Source organism: Arvicola amphibius, chromosome 3, assembly GCF_903992535.2.
Source record: "Arvicola amphibius chromosome 3, mArvAmp1.2, whole genome shotgun sequence".
Taxonomy (NCBI): Eukaryota; Metazoa; Chordata; class Mammalia; order Rodentia; family Cricetidae; genus Arvicola; species Arvicola amphibius.
In genome coordinates, this window is record NC_052049.1 from 43,836,864 (window position 1) to 43,864,152 (window position 27,289).

The window sequence follows — 27,289 nt, forward strand, 5'->3', positions numbered from 1 at the left end:
AGCCAGGCTCGGTGTTTGCGCGCGCTGCTTGCTGATTGGGTCAGCGCTGGTCCACGCCAGCCAATCAGGAACGTCCTCGGCCGCTGACGTACAGGCTGCGCCGCCGCTGCTGAGGCCTTACGAGCTCGCTCGGCCGTCGCGTCTCTTCTGACGCCGCACACAACATGGCGGCCGAGAGTGGCAGCGATGCTCAGCTGAGAAGGCGGCGGCGCCGGGACCCAGAAGATCGAGAAAAGACGGAACCCGGCGACCGAGAATTGGCAGTGGCGGTGGCGGCGAGCGAGGAAAATGAGGATGAGGGTGAAGAGCGTTGGGTTGGGCCTTTACCGGTGGAGGCGACCCCGGCCAAGAAGAGGAAAGGTAGCTGCGGAGAGCCCGCCCGAGAAGGAGCTGGGAGGCTGCACGCGCGCGAGCGGGAGTGGGACAGTGGGCCTGTGGCTTTGAACGGACCGGCTTTACCTCGTTTCCTCCCCAAATGGGGAGTGGGTCTTGGTACAACGTAATTTTCAAACTCTGAAACCCTGTTGCTCCCTGACTCGTTAGCATAGATGCTACGACTGGTACTGGTCTGTATGTGTGTGTTGGGTGCTTTGATGGACCTCGTAGCTGTCATGTAAAGTTGGAACTCCTAATTTTGATTAGCACCTGTGGAAGGAGTACGGGTTCTTAGAATCATAAATCTTAAATTCTCAACCCTGACTCGTCTACGAATGAGGTTTCAAACCTAGCGGAAGTTGCTTAAGTAGGCTTGATTTGAAGTCATATTCGAGACAAAATAGAAGTGTTTCACCATAACAAGGTTTTTTTTTTTTTAAGGCTGGAAAGGGGATAAATTAAATCTTACTGTTTTAAACCCTTTTCTAAGAACTTTTAGGAATGTGTCGCGGGGTGTGTGTGTGTGTGTGTGTGTGTGTGTGTGTGTGTGTGGTAAGAGCTTCTTTAACCATGCTTTTTAACAGATAGCCTTCTAGGCTTTAGGTGTGTGGTTGTGGGGGTGTAACTCCTTTCACCAGGCTAGCTTTTTAACAGGAAGCCTTCTAGGTTTTAGGTGTAGTGGTTGCTGAATATTGTCATCTGTCCTCCTGTTAAGTGTTTTCCACAGCAGCCTTTGCCTTCGTGGCACGTACTACCTTTTGTAGTTATACATTTATTCCTGGGACTTTCTGAACACTACTAGACTAAACATGTAAGGACATGGATCGTGCACTTTTCCCGCCAACTCTTGGTACAGTGCTTTGTATAAAAATTTAATAAATATTTTATAACATTTATGCTGTTATTTCACTTAAATATTACTACATGTACGACTTAAATGGAGGAAATGGGGATGACTAGGAAGGAAGAAAGAAATTAAGCACTGAAATACTGGCAGAGGAAGCAAGTACCTTATAAACAATACAGTTTTGACAGAAAAAATCTTTACCCTTAGCCAATGCTTTTTTGAAAAAAACAAAACAAAACAAAAAAAACCCCTCTGAAACTACAAACAAAAGATATGTTACAAAAATAACGTGAAACATTATCTAAAATGTTTAACAATTTTTAACTTGTTGAAATGGAGCTAAGATTGGACTTTGTGCGTATGTTTACACAGTGATATACGGTTGTATGACACTTCATTAGATTAAGCTATTTCTAAAAACCATTCCTTGTTATTATTTCATGTGTATGAATGTTTTGCCTGCATGGATGTACACACCATGTGGATGTCTGGTGCCCAAGGAGTCCAGAAGAGGGCATCAGATATCCTGGAACTGGAGTTACAGATAGAAGAGCAGCCAGTACTCTTTAACTGCTGAGCCTTCTGTCTGACCCCAAATTGAGCTATATTTAAATTTTTATTTATTATTATTGTATATATTGGTGGGGTCAGAGAGGTGGGAACACAATTACCACAGCACAAGAGTGGAGAGCAGAGGACAACTTTGTGGAGTTGGTTCTTTGCTTTTACCTCTGTGTGGGTTCCAAGGACAGCACTCAGGTCAGCAGACTTGAGCAAGGATATTTACTCTTGGGACCGTCTCACCCATCTTAAACTGTTTCTTAAGGAAAATAATTTCTTTGTTTTCTTTATTTCCAAGTTCCCTTGAACATATTCAAAGGCATTAATGAATAATAAAAGATATCTTGAACAGATAGGATAAAATTTATTACAGAAAACTCCAACTAACAATGGAAGACTACTTTTATATATATAAAAAAAAAATGCCAAAATAAGCAAGCCAGGATTGGTGTGGAAGCGCCACAAGATCGTAGGCACCCTTTGCCCAACATAACAAGTGTATGGCCCTCATTTTCATCATCCTCAGTCCTTAGAATTACAGCATTAATAATCTAGCTCCAAGCTAGGGAAGAAAAGGAAACTTTATAAGAATATTTTCTTATCATCACAAAACATTTGCTCCTTTTCCCATCATGTAGTTCATACAGTCACTACAGAAGACTGTGAGAAAGGCCATTTAACCAAATGTTAGTAGGCATCCATAAAAATGGGGATTCCATTACTCACAAAGTTAATGGAAAATAGTTTGACAGACATAATTTTGAGTGTGCTATATAACAGTACAAGAAGCTAACAGTTTGTCATGTTTAATTTACCAACTTTATATAGGCATGTTTAATCAACTTATTTAGAAATAATACCTTAAAGCAAGCTGAGCAGTGGCTAAGCGTGGCGCTTGTGAGTCCAGAGGTCCCAAGTTCAATTCCCGACTGAGAAATAGTGGCTTTTGCCGTCCGTCCCAAGCTCCTGCGCCCTCTTGTGGCATGTGTGGGGAAAAAAGTAGAAACAATACCTTTTTTAAAATAGATTGTACTAGTAAAATTGGTCCTGGCTCATAATAAAATTGATTTTTTAATGTTTCTCAATTTTCCATTTTTTCAGGTGTTGTACTTCTAGAAAAATACCTGAGAAGCACTCAATTAGATGTGTTAGGATTTCCTCAGCTCTAAACATCTAAGCATTTCATTTTATTTTCATTTTTCAGTTCTTTTTCAGTGATATAATAGAGAATTTTTGCCTTAAAAATAAATATACATCTTAAAACTAGCCATTAGCTTATTAGCTAAAATAACAATAACTGAGATCTATATGGTTATGGAGGTTGTGTTATTTTCCTAAAGCTTTAGGTCTTTAAACCTTCCTATTAAGCCAGAACCATTAAAACCATCGAAACAGGAGGTGGAGGTATAGTTCAGTCATTAGATGCACTTGCTGCTCTTCCAGACTAAGTTTGATTCCCAGTACCCACATCAAACAGCTCATAAACCACTTGTAATTCTAGTTCAAATGGATCCAGTCACTTCGTCTGGTCTCACTGGGCACATGTAAACACAGGGCATACAATGGTACAGACAAAATCTTTGGAACAGTATATAATCCCTGAGAACCTGTCATAAAAACTAGTACAGCTGACATAACAACTATTGTATGTATTTTTTATCCCATTTGTTGATTGAAAGAAAATTTAGAAGAGAATACAAAATTTAGAAAATTCTAAGTAGTCATGTTAATTTCATTAATTAAATATAATTTCCCCCTCCCCAGTTCTAGAGTTTGAAAGAGTCTATCTTGATAATCTCCCCAGTGCATCCATGTATGAGCGCAGTTACATGCACAGAGATGTTATCACGCATGTGGTATGCACCAAGTAAGTGTATCATCCTTTTATGTTATGTGTATGAGTGTTTGCATATGTCTGTGTCACTTATGTGCCTGGTACTTGCAGAAGCTAAAAGAGTGTGTCCAACCTCTATGAACTGGAGTTGGTTACAGTAAACTTTGTAAACTGCCATGTAGGTACTGGGAGGTGAATCCAGCAGCTAATACTCTGTCTTACTGAGCTATCTCTCCGTAGCTCATATTATACATTCTCAGAAAAAGAAATATCTAAAGCTTAATTATGAGTGGATTTACAGAAGTAATTTGGGAATTTTATAGATTTAATTCTGCAAGTTCTGTTGTAATTTAACAAAGCCCTGCATGTTTTCTTATATAAAATGAATAAACCAGTATTAGAGCTTTCCTAAAGAAGATAGTATATTCAGATAAGAGTAACAATATTAATAATTTGGCTTCTTTGGTGTTTATAGAGAAGCTGATGGTAACTCAGACCTCCTAAAATTATCAGAGGATCTTCAAAATGGATGAATAGGAAGACTCAATGAGTAATAATAGTAGAAATAATATTCCTCTTGTTTTTAACTCATTCTATGTCTAGATACTGTTGGGATGTATTTCATTACTTACCTGATTTATCTTAAGAACAGTTTTAAAAGTCATAAAATTTTATAGGTGAGAGAACTGTGGAGTACAAAGGTTAAATGGCAGAAGAAGCTAAAGAAAAAATAAATTCCAAATTCCTATTCCTTATTTGGATTTTGAACCTATGTGCAAGAATAATATTACGTTCATAGTTTAAAAGGAACATCTTGACTATACTCAGATGAATGCTTTCAAATGAGTTAAAAGTAGGTAGAGTCTTGTGTAGAAATTTGGATCATCTGTGATTGGGACTTGGATGATATTGGCAGTGATCAAAACTAGATGAACAGTCCAAAAAAACCTACAACAGTCCACTGTTGATTTCTTAAAACAGATTGCATTCCTTCATATTATAAGAATAGGGTAATTCTGACCAAATTTGATTTTTATCCAAAGGTGTAGAGTTTAACAAAAAGGTTTTTTTTTTCTGTTTTTGCCAAGTGTGTGTGTGTGCGTGTATCTGAAGTCATTCACCATGGATGCAGTGTAATGTGAATAAATTAGCTGCCTAAGTAGTATGTGTAAAATACTTAATGTATATACGCTGTGCTCCTCAAATGAATTCTGTTTTTATATCTGTATGGTGGGAAAAAAATGTTCTGTTCAAAATATTTTTGATTCTTAACCAAAATGCCTTGAATAAGATTAAAAAAATTTATGTTGGAATTTTCTATATGTGAAAGTAGTTTGGGTCTTTATAATCTTCTGAAAACTATAAGCTCTTCTCTTTAAAAGACTGCCTTTAGGATAATATAATAATAAGAAAGGAAGTCTAGTGATTCCAACAGAGATTTCTGTGTGTATGTTTTTGTTTTGAGAAAGGGTCTTCCTTGTAAGTTGTGCAAGCTGGCTTTGCACCACCACCACCACCACCATGGCCTAGGCAGCCTTTCTGCCTCTGCCTCCTGAGTAGCTAGGGTTACAAGTTTACACCACCAGGCCAAGCTATTATGTTAAATCCTCGTCACTTCTGCACCGGGACCAACTCTAATTTTGTCTCTCTCCCTCTCTCTCCCTCTCTCTCTCCCTCTCTCTCTCCCTCTCTCTCCCTCTCTCTCTCCCTCTCTCTCTCTCTCTCTCCCCCTCCCTTCCTCCTTCCCTCCCTCCCTCTCTCCTTCTCTCCTTTCCTCCTGCCTTCCCTCCTTTCCTTTCTTCCTTCCATTTATTTATTTATTTATGTTAAATCCTCAGTTAACTATGAACTCACTTCTTAGGATGACGATTAGTTGCTCTTATTCCTGAAGTGGTCTGTGTAAAGGAGAGTTTAAAAACAGAGATAAAGCAGCAAACCCTAAACTGACATGATGGGATGCAGCTATAAACCCAGCACTAAGAGGCAGAGGCAGGCAAAAGGATCACAAATTCAAGACACAAATTCAAGACTAGTATGAACTACACTTAGTATGAAGTTAGTTTGTTCCACGTAGTAAGAACTTGTCTTTAAAAAAAGCAAAAAAAGTCTATTATTGAAGTAGTCAATTACTGCCTGTGAATGTTTGCTTTGAAATTTCTCAGAGATCTGTTTTAGAAATTAACTTTAAAACTTTTATATGTACAGGACAGATTTTATTATCACTGCCAGTCATGATGGACATGTTAAGTTTTGGAAAAAAATAGAAGAAGGAATAGAATTTGTTAAACATTTTCGCAGTCATCTTGGTAAGAGTTCCTCTTTTTTTTTTTTTTTTTGTAGCTCCTGTTTAAACTGTACTAATTAAAATTTCCTTTAAAATATTATGATATTTTTCTTTGGGTCATGCACATTTATTTTGTTTGTATTTATTACAGTGTTTTAATTTTATTTTTTAAAATAGGAGTAATTGAGAGTATTGCAGTTAGCTCTGAGGGAGCATTGTTCTGTTCCGTGGGTGATGATAAAGCAATGAAGGTATTTGATGTAGTGAACTTTGACATGATCAATATGCTGAAGCTTGGGTAAGTTTTCTATAAAGTATGTATTTTATATATGCATATGTGTATATATATTTAACTTAGTTAAAAATAATTGTAAACAAAACACCATATCATAGATTATTTTTGAACAGAATATATTATCTCACTATTTGGGATTTTGGAGACTTCTACTCTGGTACTTCTTATTAACACGGATTTTCAAACAGTGTCACAAAGGGTCACCATATCGAGCAAGTACCACTTAGTAAATTGATGAAGACTCATCATGTCTAACTAGATGGTTAGAATAACTTCCTTGCTATATTATACTTACTTTGAAGATATAAACTTGTGTTTTTAAATGGTTTATAGATGGTTATAATTTGCTGGTGGTTTAAACTTCAGAATGTACTGATACTGATGTGTAAACTATGTGATTGGATAGCACTGTGTTGAGACTGGTGCTTCATGTTTAGCATGACTTTTTTAAAAGATAACATGCTAAAAAAAAAACCATACACCTAAATAAATGTCAGCTTAAAAATCATACCATTATCACAATGTTTGGGAACTTGCTTTGAATGACATGACAAAAGACCTTAAGTTAACTTAAAAAACAAGCTCGCTACCTCCCACCTCCCCACCCCCACACAGCTCTAGAGTGTTGGAAACCCAAGGTTCATTGCCAGCAGTTTCTTTCTTTGAGGGCTCTCTTCCTGGCTTCTTACTGTTTCCTCAGGAGGTAGGGCAGGATACTTCAGTTTCTTCTGAGAAGGCCATGGACCTATCAGATTAAGACCCCACCCTTATGATCTCATTTAAATGTAATTGACTCCAAAAGACCATCCAAAAAGTCCTACCATGTACTGTATTATGTCTATAATTCAAATCTAAATTTTGGAGTTTCTTTTGAAATCAGATTTTATGAACCACAAAAGAAAGCCAGTGTTACTTTATTTGGTTAGATTTCTTTTCTTTCTTTTTGTTACAAATGCCATTACCTAATTTGATCTTCTCTTTTATTCCCCAGTTTGTTTCCCCAGACATTTGCTATTTTAAAAAATAACAAATATTTAAACATTAGCTCTTTGAGAATACTCAAAGAGTCTATTTCAAGAACTGATAGAAACTCTAAATAAAGATTTTAAAAAAGGTTTTTACCCTCAACACCGTGATGGTTGGTATAACAGTGTAACTTTTAAAGTGACTGCTTTGCAGCACATATTATAAGTTTGGTATATAGATTAAATCATCAAATTCTTTTACACATTGTTCATCATATAACATGTCCAATGCTTACATACAGTTTTAATATCAAGATAAGACATTAGTTTCTTTTGAACAGTATCAGAACCAAAATATTTTTATTGTAAATGTTTTAAGAATGGATTTAATGTGAGCCCATTGGGAAAAAAAGTTACACATAAACTGTTTTACAGATACCCAGTGCCTGAGAACACCTTAAGGCTCAGATATGAATAAGTTTCCCTATGTCCCCAACAGAAATAAATATGCAGTTCTCTTCTTGTGGTTTGGTATCATCATACATTATTAACATTACACTGATGACATTAAAGAGAAAATTAAGGACAGGTATAGTTAAACGTAGGGCACTTAACATGCAGGAGGCCCTGGATTAGATTCCTAGCACTGTAAGAAAAACAGTAAAAAGAAACTGAGTAGCAATTCTGAGTAGTTCCTGCCTATCTTCTACACTTAAGCAAAGAATCCCAAACTGCCTAAATGGTTGGTCAGGACATTTTGATTTTAGTAATGGGATAGGGAGGAGTGCTTGTTGTATTGACCTTTCTTTCTCTCCTCCTCAATTTTTAACTGCTTTAGCTATTTTCCTGGACAATGTGAGTGGATATATTGCCCAGGAGATGCCATATCTTCAGTTGCTGCTTCTGAGAAGAGTACAGGAAAAATTTTCATTTATGATGGTCGAGGAGATAATCAGCCACTTCATATTTTTGACAAACTCCATGTATCGCCTCTTACTCAAATAAGACTAAACCCAGTTTATAAAGCAGTTGTATCTTCAGACAAATCTGGAATGATCGAGTACTGGACTGGACCTCCTCATGAATACAAATTCCCTAAAAATGTGAACTGGGAGTATAAAACTGACACAGATTTATATGAATTTGCCAAGTGTAAGGCTTATCCAACCAGCATATGCTTTTCACCTGATGGAAAGAAAATAGCAACCATTGGATCAGATAGAAAAGTTAGAATTTTTAGGTTTTTAACTGGAAAACTCATGAGAGTCTTTGATGAATCATTAAGTGTAAGTGCCATTAAATCAGATTTTACTTTTCTAATAAATTTTATGTGTTTGCTATTTCATAAAGATATTTTTCTATCTAGACATGTGATGATTTTCTCTTTTGGCTGTACTCTTGGGTTGATGCTCTTCCTACATTATGTGATATTTCTTCGTTGCTCTCCTCAACATTTGTTGAGGTGACAGCACTGATGTGACAGCAGGGAGTGACAAGATGAGTGAGGCTGTAACGAAAGTTGAGATTCAGAATGAGAAGATGGCAGAAGAAAGATGCCAAACCAATTACTGCAACAACAAACAAGTATAAGTGTGTGTGTAGAAAGTAGTAATAGCTGAAATCCCACATTCCACAGGGTGTTTGGTTTTTCTGTAGTTGGAGAAGGAGCTGCCTAGGGTGAGTGAAAACTTTAGTGACTTAGAACTATTGAGCTTGTCCTTGGTTAGCAGGAATTGAAGGCGAAGTTTTATCTTAGTGTTTGTTAACTGAGAAATATGGGGTCACACTGCGTGTGTCAGTACAGTAGTGTGTCTCAGAAGCCATGCTTTGAATGCCAGAATAGTATAAAAAGATTCTGCAGAGCTGTTTACCAAAGTGGATTTATGAAATGCATGTATATGGATAGATGGCTAGCTGTAGAACTTATTTCTTGAAAGATGAGTCTTCAGCAAAAACAATCATGAATCTCCCAGTACTAAAACTTAATCCAGCATTCCAGGCGCTTTAGGACACACAATAAGCGGGAATCAAAGACAAGAAAGCTGTTGTGTAAGATCTTGCATTCATGCCTCAAACGCTAACATACCTCGTTTTCATAGTTCTGTATATTTTTCTTCCTTTGTCAAGAAAAAGTTAAGAAGATTTTAGTTAACATAAACATGTAACAAATATATAAATAAATATGAGTTTAGTTTATTATCATCCATACTAAAAAGTTAGCTTTGAATTCTGCTGTTTGATGTCCTACATGTCTGAAATGACAAATAACAAGATCTTACCTTCTATAAGGCTCATGGAGTATTAATACTAAGTATTCATGTTATAACCAGTATCTTGAAAATTGTGGATTAAATATCAAAAACAACCAAATTTCCAAACCATAAAAGATACCTATAAATACCATTTTTTCCAAAACATTTATCTAATACTAATCTTAACTGCTCTTATCAAAATAACTTAAACAGTTTCTGATGTCATAATCAATATAGCAAGACAGTAAGAGTCACTCAATAGGGACTGGAGAGATTTCTTGGTGGTCAAGAGTGCTTTGCTGTTCTTGTACAAGATCCATGTCAGATAGCTCACAACTGCCTGTGAGCTCCAGCTCCAGATCTTACATTGTCTTCTGGCCCCTGCAGGCGCCCATGCCCACATGCACGACACACATTAACAGAAATAAAAGACTTTTTTAAAAAAGATATTCAACAAAATTTAGTATTTGCCATATGTTCTTTTTATAATTCTTATACAGGATTTCACAGGCTATGTGCAGCTGCATTGCTTGACATAAATAGCTACTTTTCATGTGACTCACTGACTCTTTGTTACAGGGGACTGAGGGGATGGGGATTCACATGTCATCTATGCTTGCCTCGAACTTCTTATGTAGCCCTGGCAATTCTCCTGCCTCATCTTTCCAAATGCTGGGTCAACAGGTGTAGACTAATAGGTCCAGCTACCGTGTGACTTGACTCCTTAATATATCTAGACCAAATAGATACACCAAACTTATATACACATAAGATTCCAAAGCACTAATACAAAATTTTTCTCAGTTTTACAAACTGTTATAGAAATGTTAAAATTCTGTTATTGAATAAGTTCCACCTGCTTTTTATTTTGTATAATGTACCTACTAAAATTTTTTTTAACTTTATTTAACTTTATTTCATGCGCATTGATTGGTACAACAATGTCAGATTCTCTGGAACTGGAGTTACAGACAGCTGCGAGCTGCCATGTGGATGCTGGGAATTGAATCCGGGTCCTCTGGAAGAGCAGTCAGTGCTCTTAACCACTGAGCCATCTCGCCAGCCCCCTACTAAAATTTTAAGTGACATACACAACTTGCATTATATTTCATTGAAAATGCTACTCTGAGGCTTCTTAAAGGCAGGTTTATTTCTGTAAAGAAAGCATTAGTTATATAAATCAACTGGTTTAGTGTGTTTCTTAAGTTAGAAACTCAAATACTATTATTATAGTATTGGGATCAAACCCAGGACCTTAAGCACTTAGTCTACAAGTAAGCTTCATACCTTTGAAATACATATTTGTTATTTCTATGTTGTTTTGTCTGAGACTTGATCTCATACTCTGGGCTTGGCTGGCCTGACAGTCAGTGTGTAGCCCAGGCTGGCCTAGAGCTCACAGTGTTCCTGCCACAGCCTTCAGACTGCTGGGATTCCAGTTGAGAACAACCATATTGGCCTTGAACTACAATTTGTGACTGAATTTGCAAATGTCTTCTTTAATTTCCTGCTTACAGGGTTTAGAATGCATCTTAAATTACATGAATATACAAAATCTCAATGATTCTCAACGTGTTCTGTTTCTATTCAGTGCTCACTTTTAATTTATGTATGTATGTTCAGTATACATGTATGTAGTTATTTTGTTAATGCATAGCTTATTTCCTAGATGTTTACTGAACTGCAGCAGATGAGGCAACAGCTACCAGACATGGAATTTGGCCGACGAATGGCTGTAGAACGAGAGTTGGAAAAGGTGGATGCTGTAAGATTAATTAATATTGTTTTTGATGAAACCGGACACTTCGTGCTATATGGAACTATGCTGGGCATTAAAGTTATAAATGTAGAAACAAATCGGTAAGCTTTAACATGATTTATATATATTTTTAATGCAGTTATAGGGAGCCATTTCTTCCATCAGGGAAACAATGAGAGTTTTGTTTGTTCCAGAGAAAGTGGAAAGGTCCCAAATGCCTAAACTTAACCAAATGTTTTGACTGGATTTTTCTATGGTCTCTCAGTTGTTTATAATCTTATGTAAAAAGTTTCCACTCGTATTTGTTAAAGAAATAGAAAAAAGATATGCATAGTTTCGGGGTTTGGTGTTTTTGTTTTTGGGGGGTTCGGGGATGGTTTTTTGGGGGGCTTTTTTTTTTCTCTTTTTAACAAATTTCAGTCTGTGTTTTGCTTATTGATTTAAATCAACCAGGCTTGTATTAAATGTTACCAAATACTTTAACCACAGAATTCAACATCACATGCTAGACATAAAGACAGAGCTAAAATGTATAAAACCACAGTAACTCTTTTGTGCAAATAGCACATTTGTGTGTTACTACAGAATATCTACAATCAGATACTGTGACTGAATGTAAAGAAAAGAACTTGGACAATATTTTGATAAAATTCTTGTGCTATACATTCCTATGTATAAATAGATTTATCTTGCAGTTCTTGGTAATATAAAATCATTAAAAACTTGTAAAAGATTTGAATAACAGGAACAAGTTAAAACTGTACACTCAATCATTGGTATCTGGGGTTGGATCAGGATACCCTGTGGATTCCAAACTCTAAGGATACTCAGTCAAGTAGCCAGTCCCTCATGTAATATCCATATGCTCTTTTATTTTAACTACATGTAGATTACTCATAATTCCTGGTATAAATGTTATGTAAATACATATTGTATCATATTGTTATAGAATAATGACAAGGGAAAAACAGTATGCATGTTCATTATAGACAATTTAAAATATTTTTAGTCTGAAGTTTGGACCTAAGATACAGAGCCTATGAGTACAGGGGAATTAATGAGTGATATGTCTTTGCTTTATTTGTGTGAGAGAGAAAGTGTGTGTGTGTGTGTGTGTGTGTGTGTGTGTGTGTGTGTGTGTGTGTGTGTGTGTGTATGCGTGTGTATGCACAACAGAGGTCAATGTTAACTGTTTTTATTACTTTCTACTTTATCTTGAGAAAATGTCTCTTGCTGTATCTCAAGTTTACCTATTGGGCTAGACTGGCTAGCCAGTGAGCTCCAAAGATCTTTCTGCTTCTGCTTCTGCCTTTTCCCTTCCCCAAACAGGGTTATGGATTTTTGCTTCATGGCTGTGGGTGCTAAGGATCTAAACTCAGGTCCTTGTACCCACTAAGCCAGTTTCCCAGCCCTCAGGTGTGTTTTCTCTTTAATAGAATGTTTAAAGCAGTTGTTGGCTCACAACAAAATTAAGAAGGTATTGTTTTCCCATGTATTCTCTACCCTCTTACAGCTCCTGTCAAAGCAGTACGTTTGTTACAGGTGATAAACATACGTTGATACATCATTATCACCTAATACTTACCCATTGTTTACATTAATGTTGCTGTTGGTACTGTACATTCTGTTTGGACAAATGTAAAGGGCCAAGTGCCCATCACTATATTATCAGTCAGCATGTTTTTACTGCCTTAAAATCCTGTTTTACCTATCCATTACTCTAACTTCTGGACTACTAACTACTACAAGTAACCTTTCTTTTTTCAAGACAGAGTCTTAAACTGTTGCTCTGTATGGGAATTGAATAGCCAGAGATGGCCTTGTGGTGTGGGAGGTCCTTCTGTCTATGTTTTGCTTTTATTGGTTAATGAATAAAGAAAGTGGCTTTGACCTGATAGGGTAGAACAGAATTAGGCAGGGAAGACTAAACTGAATGCTGGGAAAAAGGAGGCAGGGTCAGAGAGGAGCCATGAATCCCCAGCAGAGAGGGACACCAGAACTTTAAGCCACAGTAAGCCACAGCCACACAGATTAATGAAAGTGGGATAAATTAATATGTAAGAGTTAGCCAATAAGAAGCTAGAGATAATGGGCCAAGTAGTGATTTAAATAATATGGCTTCTGTACTTTTGTTTTGTTTTGTTTTGTTTTTTGATTTTGGGCAGCCAAGACAAACAAGCAATCCCCTCCAACTGCCTTGAACTCAAGACATACTTTCTGCCTCATCCTGAGTACTAGGATTAATTACAGGCAGGAGCAACCATGCTCAGCTTACTACTGTTTTTCTTGTCTCCTGGTTTTGCTGCTTCCAGATTATTATGTAATGTTAATCATTCAATTTATAGCCTTTCATATTGACTTCTTTCAGTTAATAACGGTTGAAATTCTTCTACATCTTTTTATACTTTGATAGCTCATTTTTTATAAATAACTTGTCTATTTGGCAAGCTATTTAAGAACATTTTGGTGCTTCCAAGTTGTAGCATTATAGCAAGTAATGTTACTCTTCATTTACGTGTGTGTGTGTGCGTGTGTGTGTGTGTGTGTGTGTGTGTGTGTGTGTAAGTTTTCAACTCCTTTGGACAAATACCAAGGAGCTGAATTGAATTGCTGAATCATATGATAACAGTATATATCTTTTATATATGTATATAAGAAGCCATCAGATTGTCTTCCAAAGTGCCTCCTTTGCATTCCCACCAACAATGAATAAGAATTCTTTTTGTGCCGGGCAGTGTTGGCACGCGTCTTTAATCCCAACCTCGGGAGGCAGAGGCAGGCAGATCTCTGTGAGTTCGAGGCCAGCCTGGTCTACAAGAGCTAGTTCCAGGGCAGGCTCCAAAGCTACAGAGAAACCCTGTCTTGAAAAAAAGAATTCTTGTTGCTCCAAACATTTGGTATCCATCAGTATCCTGGGTATAGGCTCTTCTAATGTGCTGTAGTATCTTTTTGTGTTTCCATGTGACGTATGATGTGAAACATCTTTTATATACTTATTTGCCATCTGTATATCTTCTTTAGTGAGGTATTTGTGAAAGTCTTTGAAGCAATTTTAACTTGGTTGGTTGCTATTATTGAATTTCAAGAATTCTTTATATAGGATATACAACAGTTTTTAATCAGGTACAGCTTTTATAAATATTTTCTATCAGTCTGTTGCTTTTTGTTTCCTTGATAACTGGATTTTTTTAACCTAATAATATCTACCAATTTAAAATATTTTGGGGATGGGAAAGTAGAGAGATATTTTAAAATACCTTTCATTAGTTATTTGGCTATAGAAAACAGTTGATTTAAATTTTTTTACATGTATTTATTTATTGTTGGGGAGAGGACACATACCATTGTTCATATTAGAAACTCAAGAACACAGTTTCCTCATTCCTCCATGTGGATCTTGGGGGTGGAACTCAAGTTGTCAGGCTCCATATCAAGTGCCATTATACAGTGAACCTAATCTCTGATCCAGGATACTTGATTTCTGATTTTCATATGTCAAGCTGTCATGACTGAAATTCTGTTTTTTTCTGCATGTTTGCATAGTGCATATGTATTTGTACAGGTGTGTCTGCACATGTGTACAGGTGGAAGTCAGAGGTTAATGTCAAGTAAATCGCTGAAGGAAGCCAGAGCTTACTGATTTGCCTTGTTTAGCTAGTCAGTTTGTCCTGTGGAGTCTGTCAAAAGCACTGGGAGTATGGTTGGTCTACCTGGTTTTTATATAGGTACTGAAGTTCCAATTCCAGTCCTCAGGCTTGCAAATCTATTTATTCACTAAGCTGTCTTCTCAGCCTAATTCTGACAATTGTATTCTATTAAATATTTTATTTTTCCAGGTGTGTGCGGATCTTAGGCAAGCAAGAAAATATTAGAGTAATGCAACTGGCTTTGTTTCAGGGAATAGCGAAAAAGCACCGAGCTGCAACAACTATAGAAATGAAAGCCTCGGAAAACCCCGTTCTTCAGAATGTTCAAGCTGACCCAACAATAGTCTGTACATCTTTCAAAAAGAATCGATTTTATATGGTATGTGATATTCTAAGTGATGGCAATTACATTAGTGTTTTTTCAGCCTTGCTGGGAGTTTTTCTTGAAACATGTTGGCAACGGTAGCAAATTTTCCAAACACCTAAAACATCAACCTACAACAATATTGTAGAATTTTAAACTAAGAATTGATATTTAAGTATTTCTGTAGTCTTTCCCATTATGTTTAAAATTTTTCCCATCTGGCTTCTATCACTATTTGTGCTAAGGCAATAGGAAACTAATAATTATGTTCATAATTGTATTTACAACAGTTTTTACTGTGGGTTTTTTAATATTTTTTTTCAACTTTTCACTTGAACATAATATATTCCCCAGAATGCACACAATTTCTTTCTCTAAATGTATTTCCTTGACTTTTTGTTCACTGTAACAGTGCTATACTGAAGCGATATATTCTGAAGAATCTTCTCCTCCCATGGAGAACTAAAGTGCCTCTTGTTGGGGTTGTTGCTCAATGATTATTTCTTACCTAGCACTGGAAGAGGAATACTGAGAATGGGCTAAAATCAATCTTTGAAGCTATTTATGAATAGTAATATTACCCAGGCAAAGGGTGTAAAGTACAAAGACCTCTGCTCTGAGATATTGTATCCTTTACACTGCAAACAGCTTCCTAAGGTCTAAGCATGATTCCTTCATTGTCTATAACTGACTTTTATCTCTTTTGTGGTTTTAGCCTTCTTCCTTTTTTATTTACACTGACAAGATCAAATTTATTCTGTTATTTTTAACTTTTTATTTATTATTTCTTCCACTCACATGTTTTCTTCCAACTTCTACTTCAGGGCTCAGCTTGAAATCTGTTCACATCAGTACTGAGTTATATGCACCTGCTAATGTTCTTCCTGTGCCTGTCTCGCCATATGCAATGTGGTTTGGGAGTGTAAATTAATAACCTGTAAGCTCAGGGAAGAGGCGTATCTTTGACACTGCTCTCTTCCTCCAGATGATTTAAAATCAATAAATATGGAGTGCTGTAGCTTCACATTCATCCATTGATGTCTATACAAATTGTAAGCATTTGTGATGGGTTTAAGTTAACACAGTTGATAAATGTAAGAAATAGCAATTTCCCTACCTACCCCAACCAAGCTTCTAACCTAACATACATAAATTCTTTAGTGTGAGAATTTTTTCTTACACCCTCTGACTCATAGCTAAAAACTCATTAATTTATACTAATTGAAAATAGCTGATCTTGTTTTTATCTATAAAGTTACAATTATCAGAGACAAATTCTTGACATATACTAAACTCCAATCATTTGCTGTGGCAGTTCATGCCTTTAATCCCAGCACTCAGGAAACAGAGGCAGGTGGATGTTTTATGTAAATGCATAAATATATAGTTTGCTCAGTCCTTTTAGTGTTACTTGCACATATGATTTTAGAGCTAATTGATATTGGATAAGCAATAAAAGGATTCATCCCTGGGGAAAACTATTTCTCCTGCTCTCAATGTTCCTTAGATGCCTGCAGTTCTTTAAGCGTGGGGACCAGAGACTTTACCATTCTATGTTAGCATGTCAATTGGTATCGAACTTATTTAGGTCTTGTTTAGGTACCCATACTGTCAAGGAATCATGAGTGACATTTCCCTATCATTTCTGGGAAACACAATTTTATAGATTTCTTGGTCCTCTGGGTCTTAAAATCTTTGTGCCCTCTGCCCCCTCTTCCATGATGTTCCCGGAGCCTTACGTATCCAAGGTGTTATGAATAATTGCTCAAGTCTAATACTAAAAATTTCATTATTCTAAAATTAGAAAATGCCCTTATTCATTACCTGAAAAGCCTGCCTATCTTCAACCTTGGCAACCATTCAAATCTTTGGTTTCTATAGGCTCCCCTGTACTGGAAGTTACACATTGAAAGCAGACATGGGATATCTCATACTATTGTAACCTAAGTGTCATAGCTGGGTAGGACTATTGGTTACTATCCCTGCTTCAGATTCTATGAAAGCTCATCCTTAGCGTAGAGGCTTTCAGGTCAGACCCAGCTCAGATCCTCAGTCCTATGTCCAACATGCATGAAGCCTTCACCAGTAGGAACCTACCTCAACCTTTGGGAGGCAACGATCAGCAATGGCAGTAGCATATATTGTTTTGATGGTTTCTTGAACTCAAATGACCAAGAACTCAAAAGGGAGTTCCTCACATCTGATATTGGTGTTTTTTGTTAGTTTTATGATTATTAGGGGTAGCATTGTCGACCCAATGGCATAACTTTTTTAAACCTCTCTATGTATATACATATACATGTATGTATTATATATAATTTTTAGGTGAATAAAAAAATGGTCCCTGTTGCCTTCTCAGACATCCTTATTATTATTTTCTCCCTCACCTTTGGTATTGACCTCTTTTCCTCTCCCCAGGATAAAGCTCCCTTCCCTGGTTTTCACTTTTTCCTCCTTTATATCACCAGTATCCTACCATTGTTCTCTCTAGCCCATAGTTCTGTTTGACACTCCTAGTTTCTGAGGTTAATCCAGGTCTGTTGTAAATTCTTACTTTTCCGTTAAAAGTAAAATTTTATTTATAAATTTTTACCAGATAAGTTTTTAATTCAACCACTCACATTTTCTTTATTGAGTTTACCAAAAGAGAACCAGAAGATACAAAAAGTGCAGATTCTGACCGAGATGTTTTTAATGAGAAGCCTTCTAAAGAAGAAGTCATGGCAGCTACTCAAGCAGAAGGACCAAAACGAGTTTCAGATAGTGCCATTGTCCATACAAGCATGGGAGACATTCACATCAAACTTTTTCCTCTTGAGTACGTACACAAATACCAATGTCAATGTGTGTATTTGGACTGCAACTTAAAATTGTTACTTTAGTTGATTTTGAATAAGTTTGGATAAACATCTACTCCTTAGTGTTCTGATATATAAGTTCTTCTATTTTAATGCAGGCCTATTATGAGAACAAAATACACTGGCCATGAAAGTGCTGCCAGTGATAGGACAGTTCCCTAACACGCATGTCTCCAGTACCATACAAAGAGGATGCTGGAGGTAAACTGTAAAGGTGCACAAACATTACCAGAAATTGCACATCCAAATAGGTCTTATGGGCTTTTTTTATAGACAACTCTCCTCCCAAAGCAAATCCTTTAGGTAAAGATAGTAATTTTTGTCTTTTAGAATTTGTTAGTCACCTATTACAATTTTAAAAGTGAATTCTAATGAAAATCATAAGAACTTTAAATTCTTTTTACAGTTGAAAAATATCCCGAACTGTTAAAATACTTATAAAATAGATTATTAATACCTTGATCTAAAAGAGGTGATATCTTTTATAATGTTTTCATTCAGAAGTATTTATTTTGGATATAACAACTTGGTGCCAAGCAAAGAACTAGACAGTTACAGATTCTTACACAGTCCTTTTTCAACCACTTGCTGCATGTGCCTCTTTGAATCTGCTGCATGAGTACTTGAGGCCAAGATTCTCCTGATTCCTCCTTCTATTCTCAGCTCTCAGAGGTATTTTGAAAAATAATTTTATGAGATTAGTAACAACTAAAAAAAAATCATATTCCTTTTTTTGTTTTGTTTTTCGAAGCAGTGCTTCTTTCTTTGTGTAGCCCTGGCTGTCCTGGAACTAGCTTTGTAGGCCAGAATGACCTCAAGCTCACAGAGATCCACCTGCCTCTGCCTCCTGAGTGCTGTGATTAAAGGCATGTATCACTACTGCCTAGCTAAAAATTTCATATTCTTATTGAGTGATTGTCACTTAAAGTTGAATAAATTCAGAAGATGCTATTTCTTTTAATAAGTCTAGAAATCACTGAACTATAACACTGTTTTTAGAAGAAAATTACTTTCCCCCAAAATAAACATAACCATGCATGCGTGCATGTATCATGTGTGTGTGCGAGAGAGAAAAAGGGAGGGAGGGGGGGAGGAGGGAGAGAGAGAGAGAGAGGAGAGGAGAGAGAGAATAGTCCTAGCTGTTATTGGATGTCACTTTGTAGACGGACTGGCCTCAAACTCATTAAGATCCACCTGTTTCTGCCTTCTGAGTACTGGGATTAAAAGTATGTGCCACCATCACATGCTTTTGTATGTAATTTAAGGTGCTGTCTTTGGGTTTTTAAAACTGCTGAACAGCTCTGAAGTACCACTATCTTCAAATTCAAATGCTAATTAGCAAGCATGTAATGAGAGAAGAACACTACTGCTTACCTGCCCTTCCCCGTCATTTCTCAATGCGATCACATTATGACAAAGACTGTCCTTCTGGCATGTTTAGAAGAACTTGAAAACATTAGAAAATGGCTGTTCAAACATTATCTTAAAATACTCTGAATAATTTCATATTTTTTAATACAATAGGTGTCCCAAGACAGTGGAAAACTTTTGTGTTCACAGCAGAAATGGTTATTACAATGGGCACACATTTCACCGTATCATTAAGGTAAGTTATACACATTTCATGTGATTTAAAGAAAAGTATGCTCCTGTATAACAAGAGTTTAAGTCTCTCAAATCCTCTTGAACACATACACTTTACCACAAGGTAAGACAGCATTGGGTGGTCATGAATGTTTAGTCAAGAAAAAGGCATGACTCCCTTTTTAGAAACAATACTCCAGTACTTTGTCAGCAGCTAAAAAAAGGGTAAAGAATGCACCAAGGAATGTATATTAGTCTAGTAGCTAAATAAGGCAGAGGTCTGGAAAATAGAAGTGCTGAAATGAGATGCACCTCTAAGACTCTGAGGAGGAGTGAGCTTGGTTCCCAGAATTTTGTGCAGCATTCTAGGAAAGCAAAGGGGAACAGATGAGGATTATATAAGACACAAGACACTATGTAAATCCTAAAACATTCTGTGGACTATCAGGAAAAATAATGCAATATAAGACATTTGCATTTTTATTTCAGTCATTGAATAAGTAGTGACTCAGCAATGGAAATCTAACATCCAAACTTAGTATGGGGTTAATGTAACCATGATATAATTCAAGGAAGTTGACAGTTTTACTGACTACAAAGCACTCTTAACAGAGAGATACAAAACTGCAATCACATACACAGAGACTACATATAAAAAAGTCAAAGTATTAATTTTATATTTTCTGTTAACAGGGCTTCATGATTCAGACAGGAGATCCTACAGGTACTGGTATGGGAGGAGAAAGCATATGGGGAGGAGAGTTTGAAGATGAATTTCACTCAACATTACGACATGACAGACCGTACACACTAAGCATGGCCAATGCTGGATCAAATACTAATGGATCCCAATTTTTTATAACAGTAGTACCGACAGTGAGTACTTTATAAATGATAAGTTCATGGTTAATAATCTGAGAATATGAATTTAGTAGGGAATCTGCATTATTCTGTTCTCTGTACTATTAAATCTTTCCAGTTAGAAAATAGAAAATGATTTAGATATGAAAATTTAAACAATATAACAAATGAGTTTGGAAAACACTAGTTCTATCTAGTAGGAAATACAATTTCTATGTTCAGGATACTCGAGTTTCAGTCTCTGCTCTGCCAGCACTAATTTTATGTACCCTAAAGCAAATTATTTCAACTTTCTTGGCCAATTTCCTCATCCTTTGAATTTTTTATTACTTCCATATAAACTAGGGATAACTTTTAAAAGCTGAATACTCATTATTAAGAAAGCATTAAACTTCATTTTAAATATATAATAAAATTAAGTAAAATTTAAATTTTGCTTAATTATCATAAATTTGATTTAGTAAATTAAATTTGTTAAATTTACCAAAATTTTCTGGTTTTTTTTTCCCAATACAGCCCTGGCTTGATAATAAGCACACCGTGTTTGGACGAGTGACTAAAGGAATGGAGGTTGTGCAGAGGATTTCCAATGTTAAAGTCAATCCAAAAACAGATAAGCCTTATGAGGATGTCAGCATCATCAATATCACTGTCAAATAAAAGGGACTTAACACAAGACTATTTCACATTTGGAAATTTAATACTTGATGAATATGCAAATCATGTTTTAAAAGATAAAACTGTATTTTTGTATTTTTAGTTAAAGGTCACTTTTAAAAACTGCCTTTGATTTTTCTTTGACTAGTTCTGATCTTAAGGGGTGACAAACTGAAATGCACTAAATTCAGGCAAATAACATTTCTTATAGGTAAGTACTCTTCTGATTGAAATTCTGCATTAACTAAGGGGTTGGTATATTTCCTCAATTTTAAAAACATGCTCTTATGGTTTAGTGATCCTTAAAGAAAAAGATCAAAAGACATTATATTTATTCCTTATAAAATATCCTTTAAATTGAAGTATCAAATGACCACTTGAATTCTTATTTTTAATGAATGGTCACTGTTTTCATTTGCTTTTCCTAATGTAGCTAAGTAATTTTTCTTCTAATGAGTTACATTTTAATTCAGTAACCATCAAGAATAAAAGTAAAATTTAGTATCCTACAGTAGAATCTATTAATAGGTGTGGTGGGATGTGTCTGTCATTCCACCCAGCACATGTGATATGAAGGTAAAGGCCAGCCTAGACTACATTATTATGCCTGGAAACAAATTCTAACAGTACAACAAGTCTAAAGTCTTCATTGATATTATTCTTCACCTCCCTTTGATTGCTAACAACAGATTCTGTCTTCCAGACAGCCTCTTCAGAAACTTAAAAAAGGGACATCTCAGTAGAGCTGCTTCGGGAGACCTGTTCCTACCACTGACCAATAGCATCATTTCATTTTGTATGAAATGCAACCTGCAAGATGAAAAAGTATGTCTAATTGTGCCTTAAAACTGTGAAGCAAGGTGGTGGTGGTGCAGGCCTCTTCTAATCTCAGCACTTGGGAGGCAGTGGCAGGCAGATCTCTGAGTTCCTGGTCAAACTGGTCTACAGAGGGAGTTACAGGACAGCCAGTGCTTCACAGAGAAATTCTGTCTCAACCACCCCTACCCCTTCCAAAAAAGTGAAACAAAGAGATAAATTTTGGTCAGGCAGTGGTGGCGCACACCTTTGTTCCCAGTGCTCAGGAGGCAGAGGCAGGCAAATCTCTGAGTTATACACCAGCGTAGTCTATAGATGAGTTCCAGAACAGAGCAGGATACACAGACACACTGTCTCGTAACCTCCCTCCCCAAAAAAGAATTTTAAAAAGAATTTGAGCTTACTCCATTAAGGACATTGTTACATTTACTTACAAGTATTACACTCATCCTAAAAGTAAAATTTTGGTAATACTGCTATCAAGTGGTAATAATGCCTCATTCCTCAAACATTCAAGTATTTTGCTTTAATTGAAGAATCATAATATGCAACCAATGAATTGTTTTCATATCATTTTATTTGAAATAGGGTCTCATATATCTCAGGCTAGTCTCAAAGTCTCTATGTAGCTAGTGATCCCTCCCAAGTGCTAGGATCACAGACACATACCATAATCCCCAGCTTATGCAGTACTTATGGAGCTGGAACCCAGGGCCTGATGCATATTAGCATGTATTCTACCAACTGAGCCACATTGCTGCCCCTGAATTAATGCACAATCTCACACTTAGTCTAAACTTAGTCTGTTTTCTCTTTTGGAAGAATACATGTGCACATCAGTCTTCCCTGGTACCAATTTGTAAAATGAGGACTTTCCCAATGTTATATAAGCATTAAATAAATACTATTTTTTTAAGATTTAGGCAAGCTTTTCAAGCCCAGCCTCTGCTCCTTTCTTGGTGGTGATGGGGATGGAATCTCAGGCTTTGTTAAGCACGCCCTCTCCCACTGAGCTGCATCTCAAGCCCAGCAAACCACTGTAATGACCAGTACGTGGCATGTAAATGGTGTCCTGTGAAACACGACTAAGTTTTAACCAAAATGTTTTCACTTCTGTTTACTGCGAAAATTTAGCTTTCCCTCCAGAAGTTTCTTGTACCTTTTGTTTAAATGTGACCTGAATATAGAATAACATCTCTAAACCTTTGCATTAGCAAATAAATCCTATCTCAAATATGATAGGTTAAACCATTCTCCACACCTTTTTGTTTTGGTTTCTTTTAGGCATAGCACAAATAATGAAGTTCTTCTTTTTTGCAGTGTTAGGGATTAAAGACAGGATTTCATACATGCTAGACAAATGCTTCTATTATTGAGCTATGCCCAGTCCTAATAAAAGACTTAAGAAATTTACTAGCAATGATGCTAGATACACTATTAAGCAGTTTTTATAATAACAGAACTCCTTATAAATTAAACATTTTATTGCTTTCTATACTGATCATACACGTAAGTACAAATAATGTCTTCTGTTGGCTATAAATCATTCCTGAATTACATACCAAGGGCTATATACTTAACATACCTGCTGTATATAAGTAATACAGTAATAACTAGATGTAATACAGAATTTCAGACATAAGGCAAATCCCAGTATATTGTTGTTAAAACATATGCTGATTTTTAAAATCTGACACTTCCCAGAGGAAACTAGTATACTCTTAACAAATGATTAGCCAAACGATGTAAGTATGCACAGTAACAAGAGCCCGCCCGAGAAAAGAACCACACATAAACACTATAATATATCTATATTACAATCATATTTAAGCACAATCTTAAAATTATATTTGGTTATATTTTAAGAATATGAATTACAAAGTTTAACAAAATTAGTGAAATAATAAACATAATTTATAAGAAAATCAAGTTCACTTAGTGTCAGCACATTTTCAGTTACTACAGAAAAACAATTCAAGGTCTCACAAGCAATGCAACATTTTTATTTTTCACAGTTACTAAAATCAAATATTAAATAATTTAGTTACACAGTATTACGTATACACACAACTACTTGTAACAGCATGACCAGTTACTTTCTTGAAAAACCAAGGACAAAATATACTTTTATTTACATATTGCCCGTAATATGTGATGGGCTTTTTCTAATTTAAAAAAAAAAAAGTACATTTGAAAAAAATGGAACCAGAACAGTGCCACCTAAAAGTTACATCCTATTGTCAGACATCACTGTCTTTGTAACTGCAGTACAATTTAAAAATCAACTTCATCCTAAAGAAAAGCATTAAAAACAAGAAATCTAGCTATTTAAAGAAATCATGCTTCCATCCATAATAAGAGTATCCTTTACAAAAAACAAACCATAAAGAACGCAAAATTTAACTTTTATTCACAACACTGCCATACTAAATGTAAACTTTTCAACTGTTTCTTTCCCTATAGATATGTTCTTCCTCTTCACTGAGACCTAGTCCTGAAGAGCCTTGATCCTTTTTATTGTCACACGAATTTGGGAGCCATTTAAAGAAGTTAGCATTCCCAAAGTTTGAATACCTTTCCCTAAGGTATAGGTAGTTTTCTATTTAGGTCTCTATATGTTCATGTAAAAGTGACTCGCTTTTCATGTGACTTATAACACTTTACCAACAAAGGAAGCAATATCACTTAGCCTAAATAATGTGTTTAACAACTAAAGGACCAACTCTGACCTAGGAAGTAAACCTAGGACCATTCCTGGAAATGGTTCTTGTTAGTAAAGATCAAACAATTTTCAGTTTTACTGGTTTTGGTTTAGTCTAATGATCAGGTTCACTTAGATACTATCTCATTCTCACTGTATTATGCAAAATGTTTTAGGAGAGCTGATAAAACTGTAGAAAATACTGATTTTTCTATAGTTTATACTCCCCAGCATTACTGATACTGCTATACTGAAAGTGAAAGTAAAGCAATCTTATTTCCCCCAATATAGCTTCAGTTCTAGTGCACAACTGCCCTGCCTACTGCCAAAACTGAGTAAAAGGTGGGGTTAAGAAAGCCATACTTCCCTAGGTTCTTTTAGGCACTCCACTGGCTGTTTTGTTTTTTTGTTGTGTTTTGTTTTTTCACTGCAATAAAGAACGTTCACTTGCTTAATCCTTTGTAACTACTCCCCCCCAATATGCAGGTCATATATAAACTGAAAATCTCCAGTACCTAATGTACCCTTTAAAAGTCTATATCCAAGAAATTTCTATTTAACCAATTAATATGGTCATTTAAAATTGTCACAGAATAATTTTAAAAAGCAATGGCATACTTAGTTCTCAGTCCAGAAATCTTATATACACATCCTACATTAACTATCATTTGAGATGTAGAATTTCTTAGGATACATTACATGCAGAGTAACTTTTAACCATAAGCTTGAAACAAGTGCTGCATTAGAATCAAGCAACATCCAACACTCCAGCAGCCACAAGTTGCCGGGACAGCCAGTCCAACCCTTCATAGAGCCCCATACCACTTCGAGCATCACAACCCTGAATATACCAGCTCCTACCACAGCATAGTTTATGGAGACTGAGAAGTTCAGTGATTTCTTCTACTGATAGTGCTCCAGCAACATCCTAAAAGACATAAAATATGATTTTTAATAGTCCTTCCAAGTGATCATTTTTTTCTCTTATGTTTATATAGAAATATGCTGATAACATATTTTTCAAACTTTTTTTTTTTTTTAGGGAAAGTTTCTCTTTATAGTCTTGGCTTTCTTGGAACTCACTCTGTAAACCAGGCTAGCATAAAATTCAAATTCAGTAGTCCATCTACCTCTGCCTGACTGTTGGGATTAAAGGTGTGTGTGCTATCACTGCCTGGCAGCTTTACCATTCAAATTGAATCCTAAATAAAAACTATATTTTCAGTAATTATTTTGAGATTAATTGAAATTAAGAGTTTTGGTTAGAACTGTCTATTATATATTAAGGATAATAAAGTGAAATCAATCACAGCTATGCCTCCTATCTGAAAGACCTAGGTCACCATAAGGCATCAGCCATCTGGCCACTTCTCACCCAAAAAGGAAAAGTACATCTATAACATAAAAATGGTTTATACAGAAACTATAATATAAAGATTGTATTATTTCCCACCCTTGATCCGTCCCAGGAGCAATGAACAGTAGTGATTTCTTGTATATTTTTCCAGAAAATTTCCACGCACAATCAAAATGCATAAATTTTATGTCTTTCTGGTTTGCATCTTAACAGGAAGATATTTTTCAATTTAATGTTAGCAATGTAGATTATCAATCATAACATTAAAACTGCATCTCTTTGCATGGATAAAGTATAACTTATTTAAGAAGTCCTGCCATTATGAACACATGAAATCATAATATGCTATTATTATAATATGCTATTATAAACCTGTATCTATTATTAGCCCTCTGTAGCATGATTAACCACAGACAGTAATTGGAGTTCAACCTGAAGGTCAGAAAAGCAAAAGAGCCAGCCACTCTCTCTTACCTCTACCCTCAGTCCAAAATGGCAATCCTGCCTCCAGGAATCCTCAGAATAAGGCTGTCTTACATTCCTCTCTAGTGCTAGGATTAAAGGTGTGCACCACTACTGCCTAGTTTCTATGGCAAACTAGTGTGGTTACTGGGATTAAAGGTATGTGTCACCACTGCCTGGTCTCTAAGGCTGACCAGGGCAACTATTTCAACTCTCTGATCTTCAGGCAAGCTTTATTTATTAAAATACAAATGAAGTATCACTACAGCCCTCTCCATTCATGGATTCGACTAACTGGTTTAAATTTTTTTCAGATTTTATTATATGCCCATTCTGAACATTCCTTGCTCTTACTCAGAAGCAACAACCATTAAAACATTTCCTTGCAGAACATGCTCACTTGTACTTGTTATTACTCTTTAAACAATGAAGGCTAACATACCATTACATACCATTTACATCTCACTAAGTCTTATAAGTAACATACAGACGATTTCAAGTATTTAGGAGAATGTGTGAGTTATACACAAATACTAATTATAAAAAGAACTTAAACATCCAAAGGCTTTGTGGTGATCGTCCTAGACCCAATCCTCCATGAATCATAAGGGACAACTGTGTACTCACACAGATATATAAGTTAAGTTTATCTATATTTACAAAATTATCTTCAGTAACATACTACTATAGACCCTGAGAGTAAAGAGGTATGTGCATCTAAAATCTGAACAGATGTTGCCGTTATCTTAAATAAATTCTGTTTAATAACCATGCCACCAGTGTATAACTCTCTAAGGATTCTTGATAGTT

At 35.9% G+C, this 27,289-nt stretch overlaps 2 protein-coding genes across 4 annotated transcripts in view; one reads left to right on the forward strand and one right to left on the reverse strand.

Annotated features, from left to right (window-relative positions):
• The first annotated feature begins 164 nt into the window (after positions 1–164).
• Ppwd1 (peptidylprolyl isomerase domain and WD repeat containing 1) lies at positions 165–27,250 on the forward strand. Of its 2 annotated transcripts, XM_038324066.1 has the most exons (11): positions 165–360; positions 3,548–3,650; positions 5,823–5,923; positions 6,079–6,199; positions 8,000–8,447; positions 11,083–11,273; positions 15,009–15,198; positions 17,820–18,001; positions 19,566–19,647; positions 20,319–20,501; positions 21,003–27,250. In XM_038324066.1, the coding sequence occupies exons 1-11, from the start codon at positions 165–167 to the stop codon at positions 21,144–21,146; spliced, it is 1,941 nt and encodes a 646-aa protein (XP_038179994.1). In that variant the 3' UTR covers positions 21,147–27,250. The 2 variants fall into 2 exon arrangements, with proteins under 2 accessions (XP_038179994.1, XP_038179995.1); XM_038324067.1 differs by lacking the exon at positions 165–360 and having other exon boundaries at positions 3,599–3,650; positions 5,823–5,848; positions 6,177–6,199.
• Trim23 (tripartite motif containing 23) overlaps positions 23,423–27,289 on the reverse strand; it is a 29,290-nt gene continuing 25,423 nt past the window's right edge. For both annotated transcript variants that reach the window (XM_038324070.1, XM_038324069.1), the window contains exon 11: positions 23,423–25,588. In XM_038324070.1, coding sequence (XP_038179998.1) covers positions 25,409–25,588 — 180 coding nt within the window. In that variant the 3' untranslated portion in view covers positions 23,423–25,408. The remainder of the gene's footprint in view (positions 25,589–27,289) is intronic.

Bases quoted from the DNA above. Each gene is read 5' to 3' on its own strand.
- Ppwd1 (XM_038324066.1), top strand. From the start codon at position 165: ATGGCGGCCGAGAGTGGCAGCGATGCTCAGCTGAGAAGGCGGCGGCGC. The intron at 8,448-11,082 runs GTAAGTGCCATT...CTTATTTCCTAG, and splicing joins TCTTTGATGAATCATTAAGT to ATGTTTACTGAACTGCAGCA. The intron at 19,648-20,318 runs GTAAGTTATACA...TTCTGTTAACAG, and splicing joins CATTTCACCGTATCATTAAG to GGCTTCATGATTCAGACAGG.